Raw genomic sequence first — 22,320 nt, forward strand, 5'->3', positions numbered from 1 at the left:
TTTATTTAAAACACTTCAGAGTAGCCCCACCTTTTAAAATCAGTAACTAACACTAACCTGACCATATTTTTCTTCAGGGACCTTCAGGGAGGTCTTCCAATGGGAAGTAACTGGTAGCTTATAAATCACACTTTCAAAGAGCTTCCCCCAAAACATTCAAGCACTTCCTGACAAAACTGGTTATTACAGACTGCTGGACGACGACGCTTTGGCAACTGTGGTGCATAATTTGTCTCCAGCGAGTGTGTATCTGCCCTGAAATAAAAGATGGGCTGAACCAGCAACTCGTCTTCAGTATCCTTCTTGAAAAAAGAAACGGCTGCTGCCTTTAAACACTGCAGAAAATATGCATAATTGGGTGTCCCAACAATGCAATTTTAAAGGAGTTTCCCTAAAACACAATAAGGATATATATATAAAAGCATCTCGCAGGTACTCCGTTGTTTAGTCTACTGTGACCTGCAGGAAGTATTTTTAGAAACATAAGTGCCACTGCAGGGCTGCAGGGAAACTAGTCGGCAGCACTCCTGGTGTATTTGGTGTCCTAGTGGGCAAGATGATGAAGAGGCTCCAGTCCTGCCTGGCAGGCAATGAACTTAAAACTCATGAACTTTTCACACCATTTAAAAGTTGAACTTTATCAAATGAACAGCATCAAATCATCACATTTTAAGGTTAATATCAGGAACAAAATCTGTCCTGAAGGGGTCTTACTTTCAAGGCCTGTCCCCAACCAACAATGCAACATGCAACACAGCACCTGCCCCGCCAGCTGCACATATGCTCAGTTAGTTCTGCAATTAGTTCCCGACCAGAAACTGCAAATCTTTAAAGTGATCATTTTCATAGTTGTGAAACTAATATATTTTAATATTACGGTAATTCAAGAAATACAATTTAAATCAATATTTTTATTTTTTAAAAGGAGAATTCCACCAATTTTACACATGTGGATCAGTTTACTCGACATGAGAAGTACTACTCAGCCTGTGAGGACAAGTGCTTACTCCCACAGGAAAATAAAATTCAAAATCAGATCTCTTCTTTGTCCAGCCTATTTCTCATAGACATAACTGAGCTCAATGTAACATCAACGTGAGATTTTGATCGTTTTCTCTTTTTCCTCTCTCACTGCAGTAATCCTTATTTATCTGAAATAATCAGCTCTTGAGATAACAGTAAGATCCAAAAGAAAATATGACTGGCTTATAAAAGAGCCTGCACAATATCAGACATTTGTCGCAGCGATCAAGTTCAAGTCTTAACTTTGTACTTTTTATATTCTTGAGTTGAGCACAGCAAAATAACTCGTGCTGATTTATTCTTTTGCTCTTCATTTTTCCTAAGGCGAGGCTTTAGAAGAAACAGACCAGAATTTAGGAGTCTCCAAATAAGAGGCTGATTTATTTCTCATGAGAAAAAGAAAAGACTATTGTGAGCAGCAAAATTTTCCTCTAGGCTGCCTTCTGTGAGAAATCAGAGAAAATGCCAGATTAGTTTTGAGACTTTTAATTTGTATCAGAAAGCCTGCACTACAAACCAGTGTTTGGGAGTTTGGGTCTAATGAAATGACCCATACTTGGGACTAAAATATGGAACATCTCAACTTTCGCTGCATAAATTTGAACCAGTTTTTTTCTTAAACTGTCTCTCGCAGTTATTTTGTTCAAAATTACGTTCTTTGGACGTTGCTTGTCCACACAGTTTATAATAATAGACTCACTAATGGGTGCACCAGAGCTGAAGGTTAACTATGTATGCTTTCAATTAAGGCTATTTTAAAGGTGAGCTGCTGATTAGGCACCGCTCCAAGGGAACCTCATTAGGCACAAGTTTACCGAACAGTCGATATGAGCATTTTATTGAACGTAAAATTGAAAGAAACCAAACATTTTTAGAGTCAAATAGATACAAATAAAAGCAGCTACAGGTTGAGAATGAGAAGTGTTTTCATTTTAAATACCTTAATAAATAATTTTAGAATAAGACGTGAGCATCAGGACACTTTGATGTTTGTCACAACGCACACACAGCCAAAAAGCTCCTGTGGTGTATGGAAAGAGCAGTAGCAGTTTAACAAGACAAGTGCTGCTGCTATGTGTGTGTGCATGTGTGTGTCGGGAGTGAACATCATTTTAATCACCTCCTGGTTTCCTAGCAACATGTCTGCTGGTAAAATGCTCTGAAGTTTACAAGCCGAGTGTGCTGGGTGGAAGCAGAGGGGGATGGAGGTGTGTGTATGTGTGTGTGTGGGTGTGTGTGTGTGTGTCCGTCAGACAGCTTTATCCTGTCCATCGCTACAGCAGCGAGTCTGTCCATCCTAAAAACAAATCCACGTGGCTGTCTTAGACAAACCTAAAGCCAATACGTGCAGACTCAACACTACAATCTGTGGTGTCAGTAACAGGAAAAAACACTCACCTCAAGATTTTGGGGTTTATTTTAACCCGATAGTGAGCGGGGAAACTTCATCCTGGAAATCATTACTATTTGTGGTGTTTGTTTCAGCTCAGTTCCTACATCAGCGGGTAGTACATGAGTGTCTGGTGATTTGTTTGGTCTATGAAATGTCAGGAAACGGGCAAAAATGCCAATCATAATTTCCTAAAGCCTTGGGCGACATCTTTAAATGTCTTGTTTTGTCTGATCACCAATCCACAACTCAAATATATCCAGCTCGCAGCCATAGAAAACAGAGACAAGCAGCACATCCTCATGTTTGAGAAGCTGCTACTCAGGAAAGTTTAGCATTTTTGCTTCATAATTGACTGGGACAATTAATCAGTTGGCAAATTAATTGAATTTTCTGTCGATCTACTAAGCTTGTTTGCAATAACATGACTATTATAATGCGTGACAGTCAGATGGAGGGCAAGGAGTGACAAATCCATAAACTTTGTGGTGTGGAAATAGAGGAAAGCGACTACATAAAAGGGTTGGATGAACCTGGAGGCAGCAGGTTTCGCCAGAAAACTGAGAGTCACGTTGGATGTGATTGATTCAAAATAAAGAAAAGTGATATTTCCGACAATTTAACCGACTTGCCTGGTGTGGACTAGCCTGGAAATCCAGACCCAAATCTAGAAAGATTTAGGGTTTGGCCATGAGTAATGAAAATGGCCCAACTCGAGGGGCGGCACCAAGCATGCATTTGTAAATATCACTGCACGCAATTGGATAACACTACGACCAATCAGAACAATACATGGGGTGACGTATATGCTTAGCTACCAGCAGAGCTAACTGGTAGATTAGACTCTTGCCGTATCCGGTCGGCAAAACAGCAAAAACGTCCTTCTTGCAAAGGAAAGACTCGAGCGGCGTCTTCTGTTCCTCTTTTAGAGAAAAAGCCAAGTCTAACTCGTTCATTGTAGCGGCCAAAGCCGTTTCAAACAGCTGGTGTTCATCCGTAGCCATCTTGCAATGTTTACTGACTGATTCCGGACTTCGTCGTCGCAGCGCTGTCATCATCTGTTTAGCTCACCTCTGGCCCGCCTATATCAAATACCCCGATGTGATTGGTGCAGCTCGGTTTCATGGGCATAGGTAATGAGCATCATTACTGATTGGCAGAGTGACTTGCTGAGCAAATTCAAATTGTGCTCTCGCGAGAACTCTGGATTTCCAGGGTAGGTGTGGACATGATCATTGTTACAAATTATCTTGCACTCCAGACCTCCTAGTGTTACTAGTGTTGCATGGCAAGCTGTTGAAAGTAGGGCTGCAATGATAAGTCGACTAATCGATGACTAATCAACTATTACAATATTCGGTGACAATCGGTTTTAGTCATTTTTCATAGAAAAGTACTATAAAAGTACCCCAAAATACAGCAGCTTTACACATTCTCCCATGACGGTGAACTAAAACCCTTTGGCGTGAGTATGAAACAAGACATCAGATGACATACAGTACAGGCCAAAAGTTTGGACACACCTTCTGATTCAATGCGTTTTCTTTATTTTCATGGCTATTTACATTGTAGATTCTCACTGAAGGCATCAAAACTATGAGTGAACACGTGGAGTTATGTACTTAACAAAAAAAAGGTGAAATAACTGAAAACATGTTTTATATTCTAGTTTCTTCAAAATAGCCACCCTTTGCTCTGATTACTGCTTTGCACACTCTTGGCATTCTCTCCATGAGCTTCAAGAGCTAGTCACCTGAAATGGTTTCCACTTCACAGGTGTGCCTTATCAGGGTTAATTAGTGGAATTTCTTGCTTTATCAATGGGGTTGGGACCATCAGTTGTGTTGTGCAGAAGTCAGGTTAATACACAGCCGACAGCCCTATTGGACAACTGTTAAAATTCATATTATGGCAAGAACCAATCAGCTAACTAAAGAAAAACGAGTGGCCATCATTACTTTAAGAAATGAAGGTCAGTCAGTCCGGAAAATTGCAAAAACTTTAAATGTGTCCCCAAGTGGAGTCGCAAAAACCATCAAGCGCTACAACGAAACTGGCACACATGAGGACCGACCCAGGAAAGGAAGACCAAGAGTCACCTCTGCTTCTGAGGATAAGTTCATCCGAGTCACCAGCCTCAGAAATCGCAAGTTAACAGCAGCTCAGATCAGAGACCAGATGAATGCCACACAGAGTTCTAGCAGCAAACCCATCTCTAGAACAACTGTTAAGAGGAGACTGCGCGAATCAGGCCTTCATGGTCAAATAGCCGCTAGGAAACCACTGTTAAGGAGAGGCAACAAGCAGAAGAGATTTGTTTGGGCCAAGAAACACAAGGAATGGACATTAGACCAGTGGAAATCTGTGCTTTGGTCTGATGAGTCCAAATTTGAGATCTTTGTTTCCAACCGCCGTGTCTTTGTGAGACGCAGAAAAGGTGAACGGATGGATTCCACATGCCTGGTTCCCACTGTGAAGCATGGAGGAGGAGGTGTGATGGTGTGGGGGTGTTTTGCTGGTGACACTGTTGGGGATTTATTCAAAATTGAAGGCACACTGAACCAGCATGGCTACCACAGCATCCTGCAGCGACATGCCATCCCATCCGGTTTGCGTTTAGTTGGACCATCATTTATTTTTCAACAGGACAATGACCCCAAACACACCTCCAGGCTGTGTAAGGGCTATTTGACCAAGAAGGAGAGTGATGGAGTGCTGCGGCAGATGACCTGGCCTCCACAGTCACCGGACCTGAACCCAATCGAGATGGTTTGGGGTGAGCTGGACCGCAGAGTGAAGGCAAAGGGGCCAACAAGTGCTAAACACCTCTGGGAACTCCTTCAAGACTGTTGGAAAACCATTTCAGGTGACTACCTCTTGAAGCTCATCGAGAGAATGCCAAGAGTGTGCAAAGCAGTAATCAGGGGTGGCTATTTTGAAGAAACTAGAATATAAAACATGTTTTCAGTTATTTCACCTTTTTTTGTTAAGTACATAACTCCACGTGTTCATTCATAGTTTTGATGCCTTCAGTGAGAATCTACAATGTAAATAGTCATGAAAATAAAGAAAACGCATTGAATGAGAAGGTGTGTCCAAACTTTTGGCCTGTACTGTAATTTTGGGGTTTGGGAGAGACATTTTTCAACATTTTAACACATTTTTTGATAAAGTGATTAGTCCGATGATCGAAGAAATAATTGAGTGAGCAAGAGTCTCGTGGACTTCGATTATTTTCTGTGCGGTTGGGTCCACAACTGAAACAGCTCAACTGCCGTCTTGTTTTTGGTCGGCGAGTATAAATGTGTGCATATTTCAACTCTGTATGTGGATGCACTCACATTACGAGCTAACGTTTGCTAACATTAACTACTACTTTCTACCCAATAGGTCAACTGTTCCCTGAGGTCTGATGAAACGCCATTAAAAATCTGGGTCGTGGGTAAAAACACAGAGAAGTTTGTCACAGCATGATGAAATTGCAGCCATCTCTAGGCAGGTTTACGTTTGAAATAAGTTGACTCACATCTGCTGCTGTTACTCAGTGAGTTTTTTTTCCGGTCTCCCCTTTACATCTTACTGTTTTCAGGTCTTTAAGTGGCCCCTGTTTTCCCAGTTTCGAAACAGCCGTAAACAACACATGCAGCATTAGTAATCTTTTCCTACAATTGCCTCCCTACCATCTAGACAGTACACTCATGTATGACATCATATGTAAAGAACCTATTGATCACCTCACTAATCATTTCAGCTCTACTGAAAAATACAGGACACACTGTGCAGATTATAAACGTTTTCCGTCTTGTCTCAAAATCAACAGACGACAAACCTAACCCTGATTAAAATGTACCGATGGAAACTGTTATAGCTGTGACGTTAAATTTGCTCAAGGGACATTTATAACAGTATGGAAAACACAGCTGCAGCTAATAAAATAATAATTTGATTTAATGAGTAAGCAGCTGAGACACGTCACTGTTGTTATCAAATACTATCATGGCAACCCAGCTACCAGTCAAGGTATATTGCTCTGGATTATAGTGTTAAGCACCCACGGCCACCGACAGTGTGGTGTCATCTCCAAACAGCTCATCAGTACCAGACCTTTAATGGCCCAGGTTTGATGCTTTGGTGCAAATCTGTCCGTAGACTCACTGAATGATTAAAGTCATTACAGCTCACTGCTATTGCCAATATGCCATTTGTCACTCATCAACAGTCATTGACGACAAATTAAAATAAATTAGGACCAAAATTCAGTTTTGGGGTGGATCCACCATTTACCTATTACCCACATCCTTTGCCTCTGCCTGTGCTAATGAGGCCGGTCCTGCTGCTTGTCTGAGCCTCGTTAAGCCTGCTGTCCTTGTTAAGCCAGGGTTTGATTGGAAGCCCTCCGCTACCTTTTTTTAATGAATACCAGAAGCTGTGAGCAAATGCATAGGAAGGTGGTCCTGTATATGAATGTAGGGTGGACGTTTGATTAAAAAGAGAACATTTTAGACAGTTGTACATGACTGTGGGCTGTTTTTTTTTTGTCGGTTTTTCTACATACTACTACTCACTGAAGAATAATTTCCATGTCATTATATGGACTTTAGCAGACTGAGTAGTTTTGCATAGACTACAGCTACAAGCAGTACATTACTTTAACCTTGGCCAGTCAGAGGACAGTTAAGTGAGGTGACATGCAAATTTAATGACTGAATCTGTTTTAGAGTGCAACAGGAAGGCAAGACGCTCTTCCCTCAGTCCCTAAAAGTTTGTGCAGGAGTTTAAACATCTTTTTAGACATATTTGTATTTTGGTCCTGTGTAAAGTAAATGTAAAATATGTTGTGCTTGAAAGAAGTAAAGTAAAACCTGATCCTCTCCTCTTACTGCTTTATGGGATCTCTTTGGATGCTGTTAAGGAAAGCAAGTCTGCCTGTGTGGCTAGTAAACCCAGGTAAGAAATCCAATCATGGAGTAATGGCTAATGACCAAAGGCTCCTGGCAGGAGGGGTTGACAGAATAAAGGTGGTGACTGTGTTTGATCTCAGTGGGACAGCAGGAGTATTAAAACAATGGATAAAGCAGCGCAGTAGGAGCTGCAGTAAAACACACAGCTTCTCCCTGACAGGATAAGTGCAACGAGGACTGAGACCACAGGCTGAGAGGGAAAGCGAGAGGGTGAGACGGAAAAGGGAAAGGAGACAGGAAAGTTAAAAACTCATGATTGAGTTCAATGACATAAATCACACAAAGCAACATATTTAAAATGTCTGAAGATGACCTCCGTATTGTGCTATTGTGAAATGCTGATCGGCTTCGCTGTGCTGTTGTCCTGGTAATCAGTCTCTCCACAATTAAAATTAGGCGAGGCAGAATTCCAGTACACAAGTATTGACTGAATGCACTATTTTGATGGGAACTTGGAGGCTGCAACGGCCCAACAAGTTTCTACTCCAGGGGCCCTAAACATGATCTGGCCATGATTGGAGACATGGGCTCAAGTTTGAGTTCATTTTTACGACATATCAACCACTGCAAGAGTATTAAAATGTTATTATGATCAATAAAATTACATTAACCACAAAGTACTAAACATAGAGTCCTCTAATTCTCTGAAGTGTGATGTAACGTTTTTAGATGGAAAATGCTTTTTGTTTTGTATGATGCAATGTTTCATCTCTGAATGAATTCATTTGAAGCTGCAATTCTTTTGTGGATTTGCCTGCCCAAGGACTGCTGAGGAAACTTAGCTATATAGCTAACTCTGGACAGGCTGTTCTCATACAGTGTTCCTTCATATATCTACGAACTGTAACGCGCCACAATTCGTATATATTCCACATTATCAGTAAGGCTCACTTGACAAATGTGCTGATGGGAGCAAAGAAGGAAGTAAAGACCAAAAGTGCATGCAAGGAGGCAGATTGTGTGGTGGATGGGTCAAACAAACACAGGACTTTCCCCAGGAGACCGATGATTGGGACTGTGTTAAATCAAGTGACTTGAGGTAGGGCTGCTTGATTATGGAAAAAATCATAATCACGATTATTTTGGTCAAAATTGAAGTCACGATTATGCAAACGATTATGTTTGTTTGTTTTATTATTTATTGCCCAAAATTCAACATACCATCGTCGCCATCTTGGAAAGCCCATACAAGCCGATCGACGAACAAGATTGGATGACAGTTAGTGCGAGCGACAGGGGAGCGACGAGTGGACGGATCATCACAGACAGGCAAAATGGTTCGTGTGTGTGCTTATCCCGGCTGTGGGAAGAAGATGAAAAAGTACAACCCGGAGACCTTCCACAGACTTCAGATCACGTTACGTCACGCTCGTCATTCCACGTGTATTGACTTTCCAAGATGGCAGCGGCAGGCAGTTCGGTCTAGGTTGGTAATACAGTTGTAAACAATCTTTTTAAATAAACTCTCTGATAACCTCAGAAGTCCTCAGTGCTTTTAGTTTGATGTTAGGGCCTGTCTCAGTCGACCACCGAAGTGTGTGAGTTATAACTGGCAGTGGTTGTTGATATTTTGATATTTTGTTGATGACAAAATAAAATCTCCCGGCATCCGCGACGGAAAATTAGGCTACCAAAAATCGTTTACCTTCGATTTCATTAATTTTGAAATCGTTTGACCTCAAAATCGTAATCAGATCACCAGACGATTAATTGCACAGCCTTACTTTGAGGTTATTTTAAGGTACGTTGTAACTTTAGTTGCCTAAACCTAATGAACATAACTTAACAGTAAGTACTTTACCTTACATTAAATATGTACTGTCAATTATGGGGCGCTTCTTCATTAAATATCGGACAAATCACTGTAGGTGCATTTTCGTAAGATATCATATGAACCGTCGTATACTCTGGGACAGTTGATGACTGTCTGTTTTCCCTGTTAAATAACCAAACAAAAAATAATTATCAATTTTTAATCCCCCGCAAGCATCTGTTGCTTTCATGGAAGACACTTGAGACTTCTGTAATTCAAACTCTAATGTGAGTTATATTTAGGAGCTGAGGCAAAAGTGGCAGCTTGTGCAGTCTCACTCTTATCTGGCAGTTTCCCTTAAAACATTTTATGACTGGTGTCGGATCAATCAAATTTGATCTGTAATCCGTGTATGGTAATTGGTATACGGGCACATCCACTGCTCAACATACCATCTTATAATTGCTTTCTGTGTTGTTGTCCAAGAGAACACACTACGAACCGCAAATTCCGACAAAACTCTCTCTGAAAGGTCGACTACTTCTGAACCTCCCCAGGTGGCTAATTAACCTGACTCATCAAGACAAACAAGCAGCTGCCTCTATTGTGCTGCTCTGACTGGATGCTGAGAACGTCTGTGAAAAGGCACAAGGATCCAGAGTGTTCCTCTCACGCCTCCACGATGCTTCACTGGAGATTAGGGTTGAATACTGGGAACTGAGATCCCAGTATTTATGGACAATTCATGCCAGAAGCTTCTGCCTTTTCCCCATGTGTGCCTGTGCATTAGCATATATTGTACATACACTGAAACATAGCTGCCCTCTCCAAATCTCATTAACGCTGCAATTATTGTAGCTGAGCACTTCCACTGCTTCCAAGTCCAACCTTGAAATGCCATTAAGGACTGGATCAACTTCTCTGCTGCAGCAGTCCTGTCAAAATATTTTTCATGCCAAAATGGCAGCTAACAGTCCAGCTGTTTCAGAAGAAATGTGGACAAAATTTGTGTGGTTTAAATCTGAAAATGAAAACTATGCAGCAAGTGGGGGGTTCAGAGCAGCATTCAACAGGTGGATCATCAAGTGAAGATGATCTCCCCAGTGTCACAAATAAAGTCCAGGAACAAGGCTCTTAAAATCACAGAAAGAATAAAGACTTCACCACTGCTGCATGCAGTAAAACTCTTCTCTCCCCAATTTTAAGATACTTGAACAGTACTATGAAAAAAACCTAACACAAAATCTAACAAATATGAAAGAATATGGTAAAAAAAAATACACATATATGTGATGAATAATCTGCTATTCTTTGTTACAAATCAAACTTCACAATATTGTAAAAGAATGATATCTTCCCAGGAAGTATTAATAATCAAATCACAGGAACATTCATCCCTACAGAAGACCTTATGATGCTTAAGACCTCGACATATACAAGCAGAGAAGATTATGTTTGTATCAATTTGCAATTAAAAAAGGTTATAATGCAACCCCATCTCCTAAAAATTATGTTTGTATGTTCCTAAACTGCTTTCTTATGTAATTACGTCATTGTGGCAATGTTATCGTGACCAAGATTAGGTTCAAATATTCTCTCATATGTTGGGACAGGGTGTCGACTATAAAGGATGCAATCACTGTAAATGTTCATGATTTTCTGGGAGGAAGAAGAAAGTTCTGTAACTGAAGTTACTCCCTTTAGACCTCAGTAAACATAACATCATTCTGTCATTATTGGAAATTTCATTCTTCGTATCTGACAAACTTTGACACAATTTGAACCCTCAGTTCACCTGCTGTCTTCTTGACTACAAGTCTCAACGTTCCACAAGGTTACAGACTGATCACTCACGATTTTACCTTAAATTAGTTCCAAGTTTTTTTTAAGAAAGAAAATGTACAAAGCACAGGACCTTGACTCCAGAACTTTGAGTTTGCGTCCCAACTCTTGTCTTAGGTTTAGTCAACAAAAGCACTTTGATCAGGTTAGAGACAGGTCGTGATTTCGGTTAAATGTTAATAAAAAAAAAAGGTCATAAAAACAGTAATGCTGTATACACTATAGCCCCTTTTACACTGCCAGATTTTTGGCGAACGTTGGGCCGTTTTGCCGGCAAGCTGCGGCTGTTTAGACACACAGAGCCGGATTGGCGAGTTGATCCGAGGTGCCCAATTTTCCACCTTGTAGGGTAGACATATTGGCGGAACATTTTTGGTTTAAAAATAACGAGGCGCCGTTCCGCCATGGGAGGGGCTGTTGATGACTTGTGGGAGGAGTCTGTTGATGACACCGCAAGTGCGAGCCACTGGCGGTGGATAAACAGGAAACAGCAGGAATGAGCAACTAGTAGCGAGAGGGAAACGCAAACCTGACAGAGGCTGTAAAGATGAGCAACTGGGGAGACAAAGAATTGCGCACCCTCCTTGTCCTCGCAAACGAAGAGGCCATTAACCGTCAAGTGACGAGAATGGTGAAAGATGGGCCAGTTTATGAGAGAATTGCCGAAGGACTGACCAGCCGCGGCTTCCCTCGGAGTACGTCACTGTTTATGTCCAACGCTGAGCTACACGTTATGTTACTTTCTCACGCCCCCCATTGCCCTGAAAAAGGCACATTCTGTATAAACAAAAGTAGGCTGGCGGCATTTTGCTGCACTCCCCAATTTTGTTTTTATACTGCCAATGCTGAAAGAAGACTGATTGGGCTTTCCTGGAAATTTGCACAATTCCTATTTAAAAAGGGCTGTAGTGTGTAGGCCTGCTGTATTGTAAGATTGCCTATATGGGTGGAAAATAAGTCAAATACATTGTCACTTAACATTATGCTGATAACAGAAATACAATTTCAGTCAAAATTCAGATTTGCAACATTTCCTAATTTTCTTAATAGTAAACATATTTTTTTCGGCATTATGTTTCCCTCAAAACCTATTTGCTGTTTCACATTAGTTGTATATAAACGCAATTTCGAGGTGACAGGGTTGTATTATGACAGTCAGTGTGTAAAACATTGAAAGTTTGCTGTATATCACGTCTCTCAAATGTGATATAAATGGTGCTCAGACTACATGTTAGTGAAAATAGATGTTAAATGTTATGGTCTGTTTGTACAGTACAGGCACTCAAGCAGAGATTTAACGCTAGTGGAAAATAAGTATCCCAAAGTCTATAGTGAGGCTTTATGGAGCAGGCACAGGTTGTGAAATGTATTTTGGATTAAGTTCAATATCACACAGGCTGGAGTAGATTCAAATATATACGATATGTGTGTGTGTGTGTGTGTGTGTGTGTGTGTGTGTGTGTGTGTTCCATATGTGAGCTTGAGATGACAGTTATGCAGCTACAGACAGAGGCAATGAACGAGAGAAATATGTATATATAGATAAACAGTAACTGACCTCAGAATCAAAGCTGTGTAAATGTTTAATTTTATGAGGTAATATATTATGTTGATAGTTAGTGGTTTCATACGTCAGTTTAGTTTTTATAACGTCCTGTTTGTCTTGGCATGAGTGTACATTTACATTGTAACCAAAGCATACATGTTCAGTTTGGATAGATTGGAGTGACTCTAACTCACAGTTCACAGCACTGAACTGGAAACACAGTCAGCTGTTTTTAGATGTGAGCTAGACTTTTTCTTTTTTGCTCAGTGTGGTATTTTGGCAGTCCAGGTAATTTGATATCCATACCAATAAAGCAGATTTAATTGGATTAAGGGAGAAAGAGGAGAGAAAGATAGAAAACAGGAGAGCAAGTGAGAGAGAGAAAAAGAGATAACCTGACAGAGGAGAGAAAGAGAGTTTCCGCTGGCTTCGGCTAAAGCTGCAGACTCAAAACCATATGCTTGTCATAGCGTTGTGTGAGTCCATGTGTGTGTGTGAGTGTGTGTGTGTTAGGTGGGCAGGGCTTAGCTGGAGGAAAACTGCTCAGACTGGGATCCTGCTGCTCAGACAGCAGGATCCCCGGGACAAACGGAGAGCATGCAGACAGACAGACAGACAGAGTGAGAGAGACAGGCACAGACGGGCAGAGACTCAGACAGAGAAGAAGACATGAGGAGATAATGAGAAAGATGAGTCAGAGAGAAAGACAGAAATATGCAGTACTTTATAATGTGCTGCGGTAAACACTTGTTCCTACAGGCACCTCTTACATTCAATATAATGGATTACAGATTATCATCACACATGTCATATGACAGACAGTGGATTCAGCCAATCAGAGTGTATAGCATTTGACAGACAGCAGCCAGGGTCAAACTGCATGTTAAGTATTACATCACTCAGGCAGAGAGCCAACCAGATAACCAGGGGGGACAGCCAGCATGATAAAGAACCAGACTAAACATCAGCAGCACAGTTGTGGTTGGCTGTACATGTTTCCAGGTAGCATGAACTATGCTTTTTTTTTTTATTTTATAATGAATAGGATGACCTACCAGACTCGTGGTCCATTTTGATTGACAGGGCTGGGCTCTGGGGGGCGGAGTCTTCACTTAAAGAGTAGCTGTGCTCTGCTTGAATATCTGTGAGATTCAAAAGTCCTTTTCAGACATGGAAAACGTAACAGCGCTGTCTTCACCAGTCTGTTAAAGTGATGGCTGTTTGTCATGGAGACACAGGTGTCTGTTATGTCAATGTTCCATGTCGCTTTATTCAGACAAGCTAGAAAATTACATTTATTCTCTCCTAAAACTGGGGATCCCAAACTTTTCCATGTCCCCTTTCCAAGGCCTCTCAAAGAGCATTAGCTTAGACCTGGGCCCCCCTCCTGCAAGATGTCTTTAAAATCCCATTGACAATACCATCAAAATAATGCCCAAAAAACTTTTATCAATGCACAATAACTTTAAATAATAATATTAAGACATTACTGTTGGCCTGTTCATCAGGTCTTTTCCTTTTCAAAAGCATGTCCATTTTGTAAGTTAGCACTAGCTAGCTAGATATTGGATGTAAAAAAAGAACTGGATACAATGTTGGAGGCGGATCTCCGTTTATCCCTTTGAATGTTGCTCAGTGGCGCATATCCTGTCCTGTCCTGTCCTATCCTATCCTGTCCTGTCCTATCCTGTCCTATCCTATCCTATACTGTCCTGTCGTGTCCTATCCTGTCCTGTCCTGTCCTATCCTATCCTATCCTGTCCTGTCCTGTCCTATCCTATCCTATCCTATCTCTCCTGTCCTATCCTATCGTATGCTATCCTATCCTGTCCTGTCCTATCCTATCCTATCCTATCCTGTCCTGTCCTATCCTATCCTATCCTATCCTGTCCTGTTCTATCCTATCCTATCCTGTCCTGTCCTGTCCTGTCCTGTCCTATCCTATCCTGTCCTGTCCTATCCTATCCTATCCTGTCCTATCCTATCCTGTCCTGTTCTATCCTACCGTATCCTGTCCTATCCTATCCTATCCTATCCTGTCCTATCCTATCCTATCATATCCTATCCTGTCCTGTCCTGTCCTATCCTATCATGTCCTATCCTATCCTATCCTGTCCTGTCCTGTCCTGTCCTATCCTGTTCTATCCTGTCCTATCCCATCCTATCCTATCCTAGCTTATCCTATCCTGTCCTGTCCTGTCCTGTCCTATCCTATCCTATCATATCCTGTTCTATCCTATCCTGTCCTATCCCATCCTATCCTATCCTAGCTTATCATATCCTATCCTGTCCTGTCCTATCCTGTCCTATCCTAGCTTATCATATCCTATCCTGTCCTGTCCTATCCCATCCTATCCTGTCCTGTCCTCTCCTATCCCATCCTATCCTATCCTAGCTTATCCTATCCTGTCCTGTCCTATCCTATCCTATTCTATCCTATCCTGTCCTGTCCTGTCCTATCCTATCCTATCCTGTCCTGTCCTGTCCTGTCCTATCCTATCCTGTCCTGTCCTGTCCTGTCCTGTCCTATCCCATCCTATCCTATCCTAGCTTATCCTATCCTGTCCTGTCCTGTCCTGTCCTAGATTTCCATCCTAAATTTCAGAAGCAGAGGAAGCTTGGCATGGCGCAGACTGTTCAATACAAACAGCTAATGACATGATTAATGATGTTTTGACTGGTAGGCAATAAGAAAGCTGGGCATGGCAAATAAGAATTTCACATGTTATATGTTATCATAAATCATATTTTATAAAAAAAAAAAAAATACTCAAAATAATAATTCTGTTTTATTTTCTATTTTTTAAAGCATGTTCCCTCATCTTTCCTCCACTTTGCCCAGGGCCACTTTGAAATCACTGTCCTAAAATACAAAACTCAAGTTTTTTTTAATCCCTTTCTACTGTCATTTTCTTCAAGTCTCAGTGGACATGGCAACGCCTGTCTCAAGTGATGAGTGTGACATGTAGTGCTGCAAGCAGATCCATGTGACAGCTTCAACAGACTGAAGAACCTACAGTACAATAACTGAGCAGGGAAACCAAGGCCTATTTACACAGCTTAGTGTGCAGAGGAGTGCCTCATGGAAGCTCAGCCAGCTTGAGCAATGACTGGGCCCGACCCTACATAAACCTGCATAGTTTCTGACCAAGCTCTACCTGAGCCTGAACCATGGTGGCAGTTTGGGGCATGAGCCTGTGAAAAAAAAAAATAAATAAATATATATATATATATATATATATATATGTTTTTATATGAAAACATTTACTAAAAATCAAACTCCACTAAAGTCTTTTCACTGGGACATTTGTGACACGATCTCCAACATGCACCGTCTCATGCTGAACACCATATGCCATCTATATTAAAAAGAGATTGTATTATGTAATATTTCTCCTCATTAATGAGAGGCAGGAGTCCGGATGGGCTGATGGAAACAAAACCCTACATTACTTATGACAGTATACAGACTACAAGGTCTGAATTAAAAAAACACACAGGGAAATTGGAGTAAACCTGACCTGATTCAAGCCCGAGGAATTTTAAGAAATTACTGCCAGCCCGGGGCCAAGCCCGTCGGTGAGATCAGGCCCAATTGGGTTACAGCAGAGAGTCAAAGCTCTAGTTCATGCCTTCTCTTTACAGACCCAGCACCTGCTAGGTGAGGAGTAGGAGTCTTGTGTGTTTCCGTCTGGCAGGAGTTTTGGAAGTCACAGACGTTGGCAACAGAAACTGGCTCTCATATAGTGGAATTTGACCTCTCTGGGGAAGACTGAGCCAGAGCTTTTGGCTTCTGAATCCAACCAAATAATGGGATTGGGGTCTTTTCTACACAGACGTTGGCTGAGGAGTGGAACAACTGGCTGCTGCACTGCTGGAGGTTAACCGGAGAAACAAGGTCATCCAAATGTGACTATTACCTCCGCAGAGGAAAACTTTATTATTTTTGGGCCTGAAAGCATTTCAAGGCAAACATCTCCAAGACAGTGGTTGGACATTGGAAAAGTTTCCACCAACCAAGATTTACCTGCTATGAGATTTTTATCGTTACATTGGCAAAAAATGGGAATTCTGGAAAAATGTTATTGGAAGGAACAACCACTGTGATCCAACCACTGGTGCATTTGCATAGGACTTTTTGTACTATCCTTACAATGTGCTCTTTTATTTTAACACTGCGAGGAGCTGTGTTGATAACTTCTCATAATAAAAAAGGAGCTGACCTGGGCTGCTGTCGTCCATGTCCATGTGTAAAGGGGAAGGTCTGTCTGCCAGAAGGGGCCGCTCTAATAGATGGTCGTCAAAGAAACTGCTGAATAATTCACTGCTGAAGTCGTCCATCTGGTCACCTGAGAAAGGCTAGACACACAGAGAGACACATGGAGACAGAAATGGTTATTTTATTCAGTAAAATAACAGTTTCCATGGGACAGTTACCACTCCAAATGAAGTCATACACTGTGGTACTTTTCATGTGTCTCCAGGTTTAGTGACTTGAAAGTTTTACCTTTGTGGGTGAGACAATCCTCCTACATCTTGAGCTAAATAAACCATTTCAAAGCCCACTGGATTAACTGACAATAACGCATGTTCACAAAAGTGACTCAGGAAAAGCTGAAGTTTTGGAAAGACATGATTCAGTTAGCATTTGTGGGTATACTGATCTGACAATGTGAGTGAAAAGTTGAGGTTTCTGCAAGACTGATGACTTTATTTTTAAGCATCAGACCTGGAAATAGTCTGTAGTAGTCTGTCTGTAAAGTCCAAGGTGACCTCTTCAAATGTCTCACAAACAGTCCAAAATCCAAAACTAGAATTACCACCTTGTGGTTTTATGCCTCTGCAAACCAGTCAAGCTGCAGTTAAAGTTCACATCCATGTCTGTCCAGCCTCATATGTAACCACGACGGTAGACAACACTTCAAATACGGCTGCAAAGAAGCTACATATTCTCAAATGCGGATGCTTCACACACATCTTCAACCCAGCAACACAGAAGATCTATTAAATCAGCGCAGTTTCAAGATACCCAAGATTAGTGTCACCAAATGTCTCCCCTTCTGTTCCTGAGGTGGTTTTGCAGGACATTATGACATCACAGTGAAGCTGACCTTTGACCTTTGGATATAAAATGTCATCACTTCTCTGTTTTATCCTACCAGACATTTGTGTGAAATTTTGTCATAATTAACATATGAATTCTCGATATATGGCCACGTTTTGTGAGGTCACAGTGACCACTAAAATCTCATCAGTTCATCATTGAGCTCAAATGGATGTTTGTGCTAAATTTGAAGAAATTTACTCATTGCATTCTTAAGATATCACGTTTACGAGAATGAGAAAGATGGACAATCCGAAAACAGGACAGCTGTTGCCAGCAAAGAGGCATGAAACTATTCAGTTTACAGTGATATTAAACAAAGCAAAGCAGCAAATTGCCATTTTTGCATAAAAAAAATGACTCAAGCGATTATCAAAATAGCTGTGGATTAATCATTTTAATTGACTCTTTCAGTTCTACCGCAGACTATCTCTCAAAGTCAGACACCACACAGCCCAGACTGTGTGGATGGCATGAAGAGTCAGTCAATGGGAACGAGCACTGATAGATTCATCCTCAGTCTGGATGAGATGAGTCACTGAGCTGAGAGACGATGTTCTGGAAGCCTGGGACAGCATGGTGCTCTGATTTCACTGGTTATAACACACACAAACACACAATATGAGTCACCCTGGTCTTGAGCAAACATGCACAGAGCAGTACAAAAAGCACACACACATACACAGATGGATTGGTTGGAAGCAATTTAATACACAAGTAAACTCAGCTTGGAGGCTTCCGAGACAGACGCAGTGACAGAAATAACTTAATTTAATTAACAACAAACACAAAAATAGATTTACAGGTTGAATTCCTGGAAGTTACCTTGAAGCTTCTTTAAAAACATGTCACCGCAGATTAAATCAGTCCAGTTGCGACAATAAAGACACGACTGGGATAATAAACACAGAGCTGAATTCAATATCTTTTAATATCAACATTAAAGAAATTAAAGCCTTTTTGGCTGTCTTTGCACGCCAGCTACCAGCACCAGCACTCATATAAAACATTATAATGTTTAGTTTAGACTTTATAAGGCCAAGAGTGCAAATGGTTTTAAACATTTTAGTGTGTAGTTCAATTTTGATGGGTAAAAGTCAGCAATTTGTGTTTTAGCGAGACGCCAGTTGTCTGTAGATAGCTCTCCAAAAGTACTTACACCCAGGCATTAACAAATAGGATTGGACGTGCTAAAAAGGCATGTTTTATTTCTTTGGCTTTATGACACGACAACAAGCTCCAGTGCTGGTAGTCGTGTCTATCGCTGTGGAGTTAAGTGAGGGTAAGTAGAAGAGAGGGTGTTGAGGGTAAACAAGCCAAGGGCAAAGGTTTAGTTCTTACAGTGGGTGGTGGCACATTAAAACGGGGGTTTTGGGGTCCTCTGCCAAAAAAATTTGAGCATCAATCCCTCAATTTCTTGCATTTAAGTGATGTTTTGCACTAATTTACAGTGTAAATGTCTTTAATTCTTTCAAAATAAAAGTCTTCTGCTACTTTCATTCTTTAGTTAAGGGGACAAATGTACATGGATACACATCCTCCCCAAAATCTACACCTATGGTACAGGATTACATTGAGGGTAAGAGTCATGGGAATCACCGTTAATGTGTATATACTCTGGGATATTCTTTAATACTGTTCAAACAAGTCAAGTTTAGGTAAAACTCACACCCTCACACATGCATTAACCCAGAGTGTGTGAAAGTCTGGGACACATGCAGCTGTCTAATGAAACCAAGTGGAGCACACACTCATACTCACACACTGAGAGGGGGCAGACACACAGATGGTGGGTAAACTAACAGAAGCACATGGCACATAAAAAACTGCTGATGTTTTGAAACCCAACTGTGAACCGTGTTGAGTTTTGTAAAGTACGAACAGTGCGCCAGGAGGAAGGCTTAGAGGCATAAAAGTTAATTTTCACAATAGACGTTTTGATTTTTTGACATTAAAGGTGCTGTTAACTCTCCTGACATCATATCAGAGCTCACTGCAGCATAAAACAACTGACAGCCGCTGCTCAACAAGGTGTGTGCGTACATGCACTCAGTAATCATGCAGGCACTTGCTCTGTCACACACAAGTGAACACTCACTCATTCATAAACAAGCGCACCCACAAAAAGAAGTGACAGAGCAGCCTTGTTCCCCTGCTGCACTAAACGTTGGAACAATATCCCTTTAAATAACCTTGACACTGCCCCTTTAATTCTGCACCTTTAGGGAATATAGGTCACATTTAAACTGGGCTGCTCAAAAATAAACAGGGAAAAGTTTCCCATATGGAGAAATGTGGGTGAAGCTGGTATGATGCTGGGAGACCTGCACGGAGGGAGAATAAGCAGAGGAAGGTCTATAATTGAAACGATTTAGTAATCATCTAAAATTAGCTCTAGTAGCTGCATTAGAGCGACAGTTTAGCATTTATGTTGCTCTTTTCTAGCATTACTGACAATCTACTATATAGAATTTAACTCTTTAACAGTACAGTAGTGACCCTTAGTTGAGGTATTGCTATCCACTTGCTCACCTCCAGCACACCTGGAGCCTTCCATACAGCTCTCACCTACTAGCACAGTCCTGTTTGAGGCAAATCGTTTTCTTATCCATCACTTGCCACTGGCATGATCATGATGCACCCATGGCAGTGTAGATGTTTTCTTATACCCGACACGCTCAGCTATTCTGACTGATAAGATCTCCTCCTCTCAGGACTGGACATGCACAGACTGTTGCGTTGACATCTCCCTCCCTCTCCTGTGTCAGTTTAATAGGCCAAAGTCAAATATGTCAATTAGAAATTGTGATAATTTTAAGACTGATCCATGTGGCCAAACCCTAAAGGCACAAACCTAGAGGTGGATTTCAGATGGGATAGAAGGCTGGATGATGGAGTGTCTCTCCTAGTTAAACACTAATTAATGTTTTTTTAAGTCATTACAGTTTGTGTTTTGGGATCTCTCTTAAATCTGTTTCCATAAATTAAACCATGAGCTGTCATGCTGCAGCCAAAAGTTATCTTATCAGGAACTCCCAACATTCCTAATGACTTACAATTAATACTGCTGCAACAAAGTCCTCCTCTGCAGTCATTCGTCTGTCAGACCCATAGAAATAGGAAGAGAATAGAACAGACATTCCTATTCAAGTCAACAGAGTAGGATGGTCAGAGCAGCAGCCATTTTTATGTGTACGATTGCTTTTGCAGCCATTGTAGTGGGCTAACTTCGGTATAAGCAAACCAACTTGTGGCAAGTCTTGAATTCACTGAGGTGAGGTTTTGCAGTAACTTAGAAATTGATCGTTGTTTCACAAAAACATTGTTTTTTTAAAAGGAAGATGTTCAAATCTTCATTCAGATGCGCTGCACTTGGGGTGCGCTGTAGCTATGTAGATAAGGTGGGCACCCCATATACAAAAACAATGTCTTTGCCGCAGCAGCTGTGTGTTCTATTACCACCTGCAGCCCTTTGTTGCACGCCCTCTCCCCCTTTAATGCTTCAAATTGTCCTCTCACTGAAGGCAAAAAAGTAAAAAAAAAAGTCTAACAAAAGTTTGCTTGAAGATTTGATTCATGTAGATTTTTTGTATGAATTTTTGTGTCTTTATTAGAGATTCTGACAGTCGAGAGATGACAGGATAACAAGGGGAGAAAAGGGAAATGACACTCAGATTCAAAATGAGGATGTTGCATTTCATGTCTGTGAAAAGCTATAACAGCTATAAAAACAGCATAATATTATAAGATGGACACAAAATAGCGTTTATTTACAACATCAAATTATTGCCTTGGCAGCTGCGGGGTTAATCTACCAGGCAGACTGAGAATTTCAGCATAATTATGTATCCGGATAATACAATATTATTTTCCTCGAACAATGAAATTGATTGGAGAAAAGGTCAACACTCAGTGGAGCATTACATTCAGTGCTGATGCTGCCCTGCATCACACCTACACCACCTGATATTCATAAGTGCTAAATGTTACAGTTCGGTCTATTTTCCGATATTGTACATTTTGTTTCATTATTTGCCTCGGAGAGCACTTTACAGCACAGCTTTGAAACACAGAGACAAACAGCAGTGACATATATACAGTGGAAGCTGTTATTGTTGTTATTAGGACAGGAAGCTTAATGAGTTAGGGGGTCGGCGAGGGAACAGCTGCAGTCAGTGTGAACAGAGGAGCAGAGGTCTGGACCTTTCATTACCTGAACCCTCTCTGCTGGGAAAATAATCACATTAGGGAGGAAAAACTGTGTTAAAAAGCAGTTGACAGTTTTTATAGCTTATTTCAGTGGTGCTGGTGGTGCTGGTGGTGTGTCATTAGGGGGGATGGGGCTGAGATGTAAACCACACAGGGAAAGAGCTGGGAAAGACAGACACAAGGAGTAATTATAAAAGCAGAGAGTGACTCTGTTATGCCTGTAATTAACAGTGTTGAGTCTCAACATATCTCTCTCCTCTCCTGTCATTTGGATGCCTTACTGGTTCAGGTGAAATATGCACCAAAAAAAAAAAAAAATCACCAATGTTGGTGTGCATGTGATATGCTTTTCCTGATAGAGTGAGGAAGGAAAGCACTGGGAAAAACTGGACTGAGAGCCAGGCCAAAAACTTTATGTCATTATGGCATGAACGCTGCAGTGGAAACCGTCGTAAACTCCCCAGAACATCATGTAAAAGCCAAAGGGAAATA

The 22,320-nt window shown here is 41.2% G+C and overlaps 1 protein-coding gene across 2 annotated transcripts in view; it reads right to left on the reverse strand.

The window, feature by feature from the left end:
* creb3l1 (cAMP responsive element binding protein 3-like 1) overlaps positions 1-22,320 on the reverse strand; it is a 44,388-nt gene that overhangs the window by 15,211 nt on the left and 6,857 nt on the right. The window contains exons 2-3 of one of the 2 annotated variants that reach the window (XM_033624591.2): positions 16,739-16,874; positions 13,571-13,657 (exon numbers count right to left, since the gene is read on the reverse strand). In XM_033624591.2, the coding sequence (XP_033480482.1) occupies positions 13,571-13,657; positions 16,739-16,874 (223 nt within the window). The remainder of the gene's footprint in view (positions 1-13,570; positions 13,658-16,738; positions 16,875-22,320) is intronic. The other variant, XM_078165578.1, reaches the window with a different exon arrangement.

This window comes from Epinephelus lanceolatus, chromosome 24, assembly GCF_041903045.1.
Source record: "Epinephelus lanceolatus isolate andai-2023 chromosome 24, ASM4190304v1, whole genome shotgun sequence".
NCBI lineage: Eukaryota > Metazoa > Chordata > Actinopteri > Perciformes > Serranidae > Epinephelus > Epinephelus lanceolatus.